The sequence below is a fragment of the Cucurbita pepo genome, chromosome LG18 (assembly GCF_002806865.2).
Source record: "Cucurbita pepo subsp. pepo cultivar mu-cu-16 chromosome LG18, ASM280686v2, whole genome shotgun sequence".
In the NCBI taxonomy this organism is placed as follows: Eukaryota; Viridiplantae; Streptophyta; class Magnoliopsida; order Cucurbitales; family Cucurbitaceae; genus Cucurbita; species Cucurbita pepo.
In genome coordinates, this window is record NC_036655.1 from 3,619,206 (window position 1) to 3,630,861 (window position 11,656).

The following is an 11,656-nucleotide window of genomic DNA, read 5'->3' on the forward strand; positions in this document are numbered from 1 at the left end:
GGGCTAGGGACGTTGACCGGCGTCGGAACGTGGTCGTAGTATCCGCCGTGCTCATCGTAGGTGATGATGAATAGAGTTTCATTCCACTGCGGCGATGCTCTGAGCGTCTCGTAAACCTCCTTCACGAACATCTGTCCTTGGTACACATCGTGCGATGGATGATCATCATTCCCCGGCTCCCGCGGCAGATCAAAGTACCGTGGCTCCAACACCACGTAGTTCGGCAATTTCCCTTGCCTTGCGTCCTGCTTGAACCGACCGAATAGGTGAAATTTGTTCAGGTATTTCAGTTTTCGTAGATTCCGGTAGAACATCGTGGACGGAATGTTCTGGTAGTAGATTCCGAAGGACAATCCGGCATCGTGGACATTCTCGAAAATCGTTCGCTGTGGATAGCCTTTGGCAAGGAGTGATGCAATATTGCTGGTGGCTCCATGAGAGGTCCCTGAGTGAACGTAGAGCCGATTCGGCTGCGTCGAGGCCGGTAGAGACGCGAACCACCTGTAAAAATACATTCCAATTTTCGTTTATAATCAAACTAATCAGCTAATAACCAAAATTTCCAAATCCTTCAAATTCAGAACACAGAACTACNTAACATGTATGCTAGGGAGAGGTTCCACACACTTATAAACAACGTTTCGTTTCCCTCTCAAACCGATGCGGGATCTCACAATCTACCCTCTTTCAGGGCACAGCATCCTCGTTGGCACTTGTTCTCTTCTATAATCGATGTGAGACCCCCAATCCACCATCCTTCGGGAACCAACGTCCTTACTGACACACCGCCAAGTGTCCACCCCCTTTGGGACTCGGCCTCCTCGTTGGCACATTGCTTGGAATCTGACTCTAATACCATTTGTAACGGTCCAAGCCCACAACTAGCTGATATTGTTCTCTTTAGATTTTCCTTTCCGTGCTTTCTCTCAAGGTTTTAAAGCACGTCGGCTATGGAGAGGTTTCACAACCTTATAAAGAATATTTTGTTCCCCTCTCCTACCGAGGTAAGATCTCACACTAACAACGCAAACCAAAAATAAATCTAACCCAACCCAATTTTATGGCTTGGGTTGGGTAGTTCAAGCTGTCTGGTTCTTAAGTCACATGAAGAAACATCCAAATCACTTGCCTTCCTCGACCTTAGGGATGAAAATCATTTATGTATAATAATCTATATTGTAAGTTGAGTGAATTCACATACGAAACATAACCTCACTTTCTCATTTCTAAAATACATGAACTTTTACTATGAGACAAACACGTCGTAAAGAGTTACATGACTGTGTCTTTACACGACTATTCTTTTACTTCGAGTTTTATTTTCAATGTTCTCTAGTTCTTTTTGTATCATTTTTGACATCTATTATTAAGGCAATTGTGTAGGTGTTGATGAGGATCTCGTAGAAAGAGATGGTTTCATTTGGACAATTTGGTCTTCATCAACTCCCATTTCCTTAGCTAAACGCCCAGCCTCAAAGAATCTCTTTACGGCCTCCCTTATATACTCCCTACCTTCCTTCACCGTCATATCCTTTCCAAAGGTCTCTGAGTAACTACTCAGGATATGCTCTCCTTTCAAAACTGCAGCCAACTGCATGAGCTCCTGCTGAAACTCCGTAAGCTTGGCTGATTCGTTTGCAGGGCTATCCCTGATTTTCACCGGTGTTGGAAGTTGTTCTATATCGAAATTGATAGATAGATTTGTAAGTTCAAATAGATCATCATCTATCTAACGTAAAAAAATGATACGTTTGTTTGGTTCGTAGTAAGGTTGATGTTTTGGACTCACCGGGACAGTCGGATCTTGGGGAGGTTAGTTTTTGAACGATGGACTCAAACGATCCGGCCCACTCGTCCCTCTTGGTGAGGAAGGGAGATGGGAGGTTGAAAATGTTCTTGACGGTGGCGGGAATGGAGGAGTGTTCATACTCAGATGATGGAGAGGGTGATCCATTAGGGCCATGAACAACTGCATCACCATCATTAAAACATGATTGATTAAATGTTTTTAAAATTCCTTCTATTTTGTTGTTATAAATTATGAACAAAAAATGACAAAATTAACTAATAAAGAGGTGAAAGTAGAGGAAAGGATACGTACCGATGCCCTTCTCTATCCACGGCGAGATCATGATGGTAGGAACTCGAACTCCAAGCCGATCAAAATTGAAAAGAAATGGCTCCTGTCCGACGATTCCGTCGGGGCTAGGGACGTTGACCGGCGTCGGAACGTGGTCGTAGTACCCGCCGTGCTCATCGTAGGTAATGATGAATAGAGTTTCATTCCACTGCGGCGATGCTCTAAGCGTCTCGTAAACCTCCTTCACAAACATCTGTCCTTGGTACACATCGTGCGATGGATGATCATCATTCCCCGGCTCTAGCGGCAGATCAAAGTACCGTGGCTCCAACACCACGTAGTTCGGCAATTTCCCTTGCCTTGCGTCCTGCTTGAACCGACCGAATAGGTGAAATTTGTTCAGGTATTTCAGTTTTCGTAGATTCCGGTAGAACATCGTGGACGGAATGTTCTGGTAGTAGATTCCGAAGGACAATCCGGCATCGTGGACATTCTCGAAAATCGTTCGCTGTGGATAGCCTTTGGCAAGGAGTGATGCAATATTGCTGGTGGCTCCATGAGAGGTCCCTGAGTGAACGTAGAGCCGATTCGGCTGCGTCGAGGCCGGTAGAGACGCGAACCACCTGTAAAAATACATTCCAATTTTCGTTTATAATCAAACTAATCAGCTAATAACCAAAATTTCCAAATCCTTCAAATTCAGAACACAGAACTACCAATCTACAACCTAAAAAGAAATTACAACAAAATCACCTGTCGAACACCGCAAACTCGGAGACGAGAGCTTTATAGACGGCCACCTTATCAGGCTGAAATCCATTCATCACATCGGCGGACATAGCGGAGGTGTTATCCATGGAGAAAGCCTGCTGAGCGAATCCGTTCATCGGCGGGGGATTAGCGGAGGTGTTATCGGAGCCGAAAACCTGCTCTCGAATGGCTTGGAAGGAGTGGCCAGGGTCGGGGTCGACGTAGTGAGCCTGGTCCTTGAAGAAGAACTGTTTGGATTTCGGATCAGTGGCGTTGAGGAAGTTGGATTCAGAGCCATCGACGCCATTGATTTGAGGGTTGAGTTTCTTCATCCAGCCGAGCATGTGATCGAAGGAGCGATTCTCCATGACAAGAACGACAATAGTGTTGATGGGAGAGGCATGGAGGAGGGGAGTATAGAAGGTCAATAGGAGGAGGAAGAAGGTAGTGGATTTGGCAGCCATTGAAGCAGTGGGAACAGTTCTTCCCATGTGTAGAGAGAAAGGGAATGAATTAATGGCGACATGAAGATTGAATGTTAGTGTCTTATATGCGTAACAGATGGCTATGTGGTTCAATTCTGTGTTTTTTTGCAGCCCCAAATGGGCATATGGTGAACTGAAAATGGTTAATCCAACCAATATCAATACCTAATGTATCACTGTCCATAGTTTGATATATCTGTTTCAGATGTTGAACCCTAAAAAAAAATATATATATATAAATTAACTTTTTAAAGAAAAATTAATGAACATTTTATTTACAATTAGGATATTAATACACATCATTCAATTTATTTTTAATATTATATATGTAATATTTTGTTAATATATTTTACATGCGGTAACTATCCCCATAAACCAACGCTGGCATGTTTTATCCTCGTTCACATGTATCTTATGAAAATTTTCAATTGGTCACCCAACATAAGATTTGTAACAGCTCAAGCCTACTGCGAGTAGATATTGTCTTTTTAGATTTTCCCTTTCGGGCTTCTCCTCATAGTTTTTAAAACGCATTTGCTAGGGAATGGTTTTCACACCCTTATAAAGAATGTTTCGTTCTTCTTTCTCATCGATGTGAGATCTCACAATCAAACAATATCGGCAAGTGGTAGGCTTGAATTGTTACAAATGGTATCAGACCCAGACACTAGGCGGTGTGCCAGCAAGAATGTTGAGCCCCGAAGGGTGGTGGACATCAAACGGTGTGCTAGTGAGAATGTTGAGCCCTAAAGAGGGTGAATTGTGAGGTCTCACATCGGTTGAAGAGGGGAACAAAACATTGGTGCGGAAACTTGAGCCTAGCGACCCATTTTAAAAACTTTAAGCAAAAGTCCAAAAAGGAAAGCTCAAATAAACAATATATGCTAGCAATGAGCTTGAGCGATTAGAAAATTGCTCCATACAAATCAGGCTTAACCATCGAGTTTCTATGATTCAACCACTGAAGAAGGAGAATCCTATCCTCAGAATCGTTCTCATTTGAATATGGTGTTGATCTTCAAATACCCGTCATTTTTTTTAGGATAATTATACATTAAATTTGGGTTTTACACTTTAAGGTTTAATAATAAGCTTGAGTAATTTTCCTATTGTATATCTATACTATTTGTTTGACAATAAAAGAAATTGAATATTATAAGATTTATCGAAATTATGGAAATTAAATTTATAATTATTAACATTATTAGATAAAATTTAAAAATACAATGAATGTCCTCATTGAAAAAAATTATAAACAATATTTTGTTTGTAAACTAGTTTTGAAATAGTTTTAAAAAAATTAAATAGGAAATTTGATAAATAAATAAAAAAATTGTGATTTAAATCTCAAAACAAAAAAACTATAAAAGGAACTAATAAAGAATTCATACCAGTGTCCTTCTCTATCCACGGCGAGATCATGATGGTCGAAACTTGAACTTCGAGCCGATCAAAATGGAATAGAAATAGCTCGGGCTCGACGATTCCGTCGGGGCTAGAAACGCCAGTAACCGGCGTTGGAACGTGGTCGTAGAATCCTCTGTGGTCATCGTAGGTGATGATGAACACAGTTTCGTTCCACTACGGTGAAGATCTGAGCGTCTTGTAAACCTCCTTGATGAGCATCTGTCCTTGGTACACATTGTGTGATGGATGATCATCGTTCCCTGGCTCCAGCGGCAGATCAAAGTACCATAGCTCTAGCACCACATAGAAAACGACGTGTGTAAAAATAAACATTGAAGAGAAATTTCAAGAGAAATAAACCCGCTTTCTCGGTCCGAAAATGCATTGTTGGAATTGGGTTGGAACGCCACGTGGCTCGAGATTCAGGGGTTGCCGTTCTAAGGGAAGGAATTTACCTGCCTATTATGACCGGGGAGAACAGGCCATTCGACAGGGAGATTCTGAAATTTCGGAGGCTTGGTTCAATCAAGCCGCTGAGTATTGGAAACAAGCTATAGCACTTACTCCCGGTAATTATATTGAAGCACAAAATTGTTCGGTAATTTCCCCTAATTTGCATGCCGCTTGAAGTCTAGATCAAACAAATGAAATTTCCTTATGTATTTTAGTTTCCATAGGTTTCCGTAGGCCAACGTCGGTGGAAGGTTCTGGAAGTAGATTCCAAAGGACATTCTGGCATCGTCGAGATTCTCGAAGATTGTTCGCTGTGGATAGCCTTTGCCAAGGAATGGCGGAATGTTACTCGTGGCTCCGGCAGAGGTTCCTGTGTGAATGTAGAGCCGATTCGGCAACATCGATGTCGGTGCCGACGCGAACCACCTGTAAAATCAGTTCGCACATTTCGATTTTCGTTTAAAATCAAACTAATCGAATGATAATTTTGATTTCCAGATCCTTCAATTTCAGAACATACAGATACTAATCTACAATTGAAAAAGAAATTACGAGAAAATCACCTGTCGAAAACCGCAAAATCGGAGACGAGAGCTGTTGGATTTCGATAATCGGCCAGAGAAATCACCTAGAGTATATTGTCGATAGGAGGTTGTTGGAAGAAAGATAAAATGCCTAAAATAAGAGAGAGAGAACGACTGAAAGTTTGACTGCCCTTCAAAATACGGTTGTGAAATCTTGTGTAAACAGATATACTATTTAAATACAACCTATCCTAAAAATGGGTGGAGAGTGTCCAACTGAATCTGTGCCACTTCCTAGAAAATTGGACGTGTTTGTCAAATGGTCAAAGGTAAATTAAATGTAAGCGTGTGAATCTAAATAATGAAAAAACAAAGGTTGGTCGAAGGTAAATTAAATGTACGCGTGTGAATCTAAATAAGGAAAAAACAAAGGTTGGTCAAAGGTAAATTAAATGTAAGCGTGTGAATCTAAATAAGGAAAAAACAAAGGTTGGTCGAAGGTAAATTAAATGTACGCGTGTGAATCTAAATAAGGAAAAAACAAAGGTTGGTCAAAGGTAAATTAAATGTAAGCGTGTGAATCTAAATAAGGAAAAAACAAAGGTTGGTCGAAGGTAAATTAAATGTACGCGTGTGAATCTAAATAAGGAAAAAACAAAGGTTGGTCAAAGGTAAATTAAATGTAAGCGTGTGAATCTAAATAAGGAAAAAACAAAGGTTGGTCGAAGGTAAATTAAATGTACGCGTGTGAATCTAAATAAGGAAAAAACAAAGGTTGGTCAAAGGTAAATTAAATGTAAGCGTGTGAATCTAAATAAGGAAAAAACAAAGGTTTTATCTAACAAGAGTCTGGTAGACGGTGACCAAATCGGGTTGAAATCCATTCATTACATCTGTAGGCATGGCGGCGGTGTTGTCCATGGAGAATGCCTGCTGAGCGAATCCGTTCATTGGCGGGGGATTAGCGGAGGTGTTATCGGAGACGAAAATCTGCTCTAGAATGGCTTGGAAGGAGTGGCCAGGGTTGGGGTCGACATAGTGAGCCGGTCCTTGAAGAAGAACTGTTTCGATTTCGGATCAGTGGCATTGAGGAAGTTGGATTCAGTGTCATCGACGCCATTGATTTTAGGGTTGATTTTCTTCATCCAGCCGAGCATGTGATCGAAGGAGAGATTCTCCAGGACGAGAAGGACAATGGTCTTGATGGGAGAGCCATGAAGGAGGAGAGTGTAGAAGGCCAATAGGAGAAGGAAGAAGGCAGTGAATTTGACCGCCATTGAAGCAGAGGGAATAGTTCTTCCCATCTGCAGAGACACAGAATTGAAATGAAGATTGAATGTTTGCGTTCCTTATAAATGGAACAGATGGCAGTGTTCGTCACTCGTGTCCATATCATCAGATTACTATGTCGGGACTATTAGAGGATCGGGACTAGGGTTGTTGCTGAAAACAGGCTTACAGACTTCCGTCATTTTCAAATTTGAAAAGAGATTTTATATCTAAATAAAAACAATAACATTTTAAAGCGAAATAAAACCGAGTTTGTTTGTAGTTTGCTTATAACACCGTTTTACAACTAAAGCAACACGTCTCCAGAAATGAAACCCATGACACAGCCAACAGTATTCCTCATCACGTCCCCGATTGCACTATTGACTTTACTTAGATTACTAGGTTGGTAGGATGCATACATAGTATCCTAATCATAAACATGAGGTGTACTGACCTCATTCTTGAGCCAACTACTATGATATAATGTGAACCGTGAGTCTAGACAGATCACTATTAGAGGTCAACATGAGGTGGACTAACTTCATTCTTGAGCCAACTACTTTGATACAATGTGAACCCGTGAGTCTAGATAGTTCACTATTAGAGGTCAATATGCGACTTCCTGGTAGGCCCGACATAGTATTCTAATAAAATGGCACATGATAAGCGTCAACAATTACTAGATTTGCAAAGCTAGAGGTCCTTCTAAGATCATTACAAACGTTAACAAATAAAACTTAGGATGCGACCGTGTAGTTGAACCAACTACTGAGATACCCCTCTCAATTTGGTGATCCTCTAAAAGTACTCACATAGTAATCTGATAACGGGAAGCCACTCTCAGTCTCAATCAATATTGAGATACATATTAGGACCCTATCAATCTATGCAACTCACTACTAGAGGCTAGTTGGCATCCCTTTAATAATCTTTTACATATATGATAATACCAGCTACTAACATATGTGAACTTTATCAAATCTCACCAAACTCAAATATCAAACATTCACAGGATGCAATATGTCCACGCGTCACTAACATTGGTTACAAACGTCAAATATTCTCCATCTTCATCATAATCTTAAAAGTAAGGTAGGGTGAATTGTGTTGTAACTCGATTTTCGACCCACTGAAATGGCCCAAGCTTACCGGGCGTAGATACTGTCCTCTTTGGGCTCTTCTGGACTTCCCCTCAACGTTTCATAATGGGTTTGCTAGGGAGAGGTTTCACACACTTATAAACAACGTTTCGTTTCTCTCTCCAACCAATGCGGGATCTCACAATCCACCCCCCTTCAGGGCCCAACATCCTTGTTAGCACTTGTTCCCTTCTACAATCCATTTGAGACCCCAAATCCACCACCCTTCGAAGTCCAACGTCTTTGTTGGCACACCGTCGTGTGTCCACCTACTTTGGGACTCAGCCTCTTTACTGACACATCGCCAAATGTTGGGCTCTAATACCATTTGTAACGGACCAAGCCCACCACTAGCAGATATTGTTCTCTTTGGGCTTTCCCTTACAGACTTCTCCTTAAGATTTTAAAGCCCGTCTGCCACAATCTTATAAAGAATATTTTGTTCCCCCTCCTATCGAGGTAAGATCTCACACTAACAACGCAAACCAAAAATAAATCTAACCCAACCCAATTTTATGGCTTGGGTTGGGTAGTTCAAGCGTGTCTGGTTCTTAAGTCACATGAAGAAACATCCAAATCACTTGCCTTCCTCGACCTTAGGGATGAAAATCATTTATGTATAATAATCTATATTGTAAGTTGAGTGAATTCACATACGAAACATAACCTCACTTTCTCATTTCTAAAATACATGAACTTTTACTATGAGACAAACACGTCGTAAAGAGTTACATGACTGTGTCTTTACACGACTATTCTTTTACTTCGAGTTTTATTTTCAATGTTCTCTAGTTCTTTTTGTATCATTTTTGACATCTATTATTAAGGCAATTGTGTAGGTGTTGATGAGGATCTCGTAGAAAGAGATGGTTTCATTTGGACAATTTGGTCTTCATCAACTCCCATTTCCTTAGCTAAACGCCCAGCCTCAAAGAATCTCTTTACGGCCTCCCTTATATACTCCCTACCTTCCTTCACCGTCATATCCTTTCCAAAGGTCTCTGAGTAACTACTCAGGATATGCTCTCCTTTCAAAACTGCAGCCAACTGCATGAGCTCCTGCTGAAACTCCGTAAGCTTGGCTGATTCGTTTGCAGGGCTATCCCTGATTTTCACCGGTGTTGGAAGTTGTTCTATATCGAAATTGATAGATAGATTTGTAAGTTCAAATAGATCATCATCTATCTAACGTAAAAAAATGATACGTTTGTTTGGTTCGTAGTAAGGTTGATGTTTTGGACTCACCGGGACAGTCGGATCTTGGGGAGGTTAGTTTTTGAACGATGGACTCAAACGATCCGGCCCACTCGTCCCTCTTGGTGAGGAAGGGAGATGGGAGGTTGAAAATGTTCTTGACGGTGGCGGGAATGGAGGAGTGTTCATACTCAGATGATGGAGAGGGTGATCCATTAGGGCCATGAACAACTGCATCACCATCATTAAAACATGATTGATTAANACATTGGTGCGGAAACTTGAGCCTAGCGACCCATTTTAAAAACTTTAAGCAAAAGTCCAAAAAGGAAAGCTCAAATAAACAATATATGCTAGCAATGAGCTTGAGCGATTAGAAAATTGCTCCATACAAATCAGGCTTAACCATCGAGTTTCTATGATTCAACCACTGAAGAAGGAGAATCCTATCCTCAGAATCGTTCTCATTTGAATATGGTGTTGATCTTCAAATACCCGTCATTTTTTTTAGGATAATTATACATTAAATTTGGGTTTTACACTTTAAGGTTTAATAATAAGCTTGAGTAATTTTCCTATTGTATATCTATACTATTTGTTTGACAATAAAAGAAATTGAATATTATAAGATTTATCGAAATTATGGAAATTAAATTTATAATTATTAACATTATTAGATAAAATTTAAAAATACAATGAATGTCCTCATTGAAAAAAATTATAAACAATATTTTGTTTGTAAACTAGTTTTGAAATAGTTTTAAAAAAATTAAATAGGAAATTTGATAAATAAATAAAAAAATTGTGATTTAAATCTCAAAACAAAAAAACTATAAAAGGAACTAATAAAGAATTCATACCAGTGTCCTTCTCTATCCACGGCGAGATCATGATGGTCGAAACTTGAACTTCGAGCCGATCAAAATGGAATAGAAATAGCTCGGGCTCGACGATTCCGTCGGGGCTAGAAACGCCAGTAACCGGCGTTGGAACGTGGTCGTAGAATCCTCTGTGGTCATCGTAGGTGATGATGAACACAGTTTCGTTCCACTACGGTGAAGATCTGAGCGTCTTGTAAACCTCCTTGATGAGCATCTGTCCTTGGTACACATTGTGTGATGGATGATCATCGTTCCCTGGCTCCAGCGGCAGATCAAAGTACCATAGCTCTAGCACCACATAGAAAACGACGTGTGTAAAAATAAACATTGAAGAGAAATTTCAAGAGAAATAAACCCGCTTTCTCGGTCCGAAAATGCATTGTTGGAATTGGGTTGGAACGCCACGTGGCTCGAGATTCAGGGGTTNCCAGCGGCAGATCAAAGTACCATAGCTCTAGCACCACATAGAAAACGACGTGTGTAAAAATAAACATTGAAGAGAAATTTCAAGAGAAATAAACCCGCTTTCTCGGTCCGAAAATGCATTGTTGGAATTGGGTTGGAACGCCACGTGGCTCGAGATTCAGGGGTTGCCGTTCTAAGGGAAGGAATTTACCTGCCTATTATGACCGGGGAGAACAGGCCATTCGACAGGGAGATTCTGAAATTTCGGAGGCTTGGTTCAATCAAGCCGCTGAGTATTGGAAACAAGCTATAGCACTTACTCCCGGTAATTATATTGAAGCACAAAATTGTTCGGTAATTTCCCCTAATTTGCATGCCGCTTGAAGTCTAGATCAAACAAATGAAATTTCCTTATGTATTTTAGTTTCCATAGGTTTCCGTAGGCCAACGTCGGTGGAAGGTTCTGGAAGTAGATTCCAAAGGACATTCTGGCATCGTCGAGATTCTCGAAGATTGTTCGCTGTGGATAGCCTTTGCCAAGGAATGGCGGAATGTTACTCGTGGCTCCGGCAGAGGTTCCTGTGTGAATGTAGAGCCGATTCGGCAACATCGATGTCGGTGCCGACGCGAACCACCTGTAAAATCAGTTCGCACATTTCGATTTTCGTTTAAAATCAAACTAATCGAATGATAATTTTGATTTCCAGATCCTTCAATTTCAGAACATACAGATACTAATCTACAATTGAAAAAGAAATTACGAGAAAATCACCTGTCGAAAACCGCAAAATCGGAGACGAGAGCTGTTGGATTTCGATAATCGGCCAGAGAAATCACCTAGAGTATATTGTCGATAGGAGGTTGTTGGAAGAAAGATAAAATGCCTAAAATAAGAGAGAGAGAACGACTGAAAGTTTGACTGCCCTTCAAAATACGGTTGTGAAATCTTGTGTAAACAGATATACTATTTAAATACAACCTATCCTAAAAATGGGTGGAGAGTGTCCAACTGAATCTGTGCCACTTCCTAGAAAATTGGACGTGTTTGTCAAATGGTCAAAGGTAA

General features: G+C 40.6%; 2 protein-coding genes and 2 pseudogenes across 2 annotated transcripts in view; all 4 read right to left on the reverse strand.

Annotated features, from left to right (window-relative positions):
• Positions 1-755, reverse strand: part of LOC111780521 (non-specific phospholipase C2-like) — a 3,162-nt gene extending 2,407 nt beyond the window's left edge. The window contains exons 1-2 of the mRNA XM_023660947.1: positions 682-755; positions 18-501 (exon numbers count right to left, since the gene is read on the reverse strand). Coding sequence (XP_023516715.1) covers positions 18-501; positions 682-755 — 558 coding nt within the window. The remainder of the gene's footprint in view (positions 1-17; positions 502-681) is intronic.
• A 443-nt stretch (positions 756-1,198) lies between these two features.
• LOC111780360 (non-specific phospholipase C2-like) lies at positions 1,199-3,294 on the reverse strand. Its single transcript, XM_023660736.1, has 4 exons — positions 2,834-3,294; positions 2,102-2,703; positions 1,790-1,969; positions 1,199-1,677 (listed from the first exon to the last, which is right to left on the reverse strand). Exons 1-4 carry the CDS (start codon positions 3,292-3,294, stop codon positions 1,367-1,369), a joined length of 1,554 nt encoding a protein of 517 aa, XP_023516504.1. The 3' UTR covers positions 1,199-1,366.
• A 1,368-nt stretch (positions 3,295-4,662) lies between these two features.
• On the reverse strand, positions 4,663-6,976 carry LOC111780522 (annotated as a pseudogene).
• A 1,788-nt stretch (positions 6,977-8,764) lies between these two features.
• The window catches only part of LOC111780370, a 6,585-nt pseudogene continuing 3,693 nt past the window's right edge, over positions 8,765-11,656 (reverse strand).

Excerpts from the sequence above, each read along its gene's own strand:
- LOC111780360 (XM_023660736.1), bottom strand. The coding sequence starts at position 3,294 with ATGGCTGCCAAATCCACTACCTTCTTCCTCCTCCTATTGACCTTCTAT. Across the intron at positions 2,704-2,833 it reads GAGTTTGCGGTGTTCGACAG|GTGGTTCGCGTCTCTACCGG; the intron begins GTGATTTTGTTG and ends GTATTTTTACAG. Across the intron at positions 1,678-1,789 it reads CCCAAGATCCGACTGTCCCG|AACAACTTCCAACACCGGTG; the intron begins GTGAGTCCAAAA and ends ATTTCGATATAG.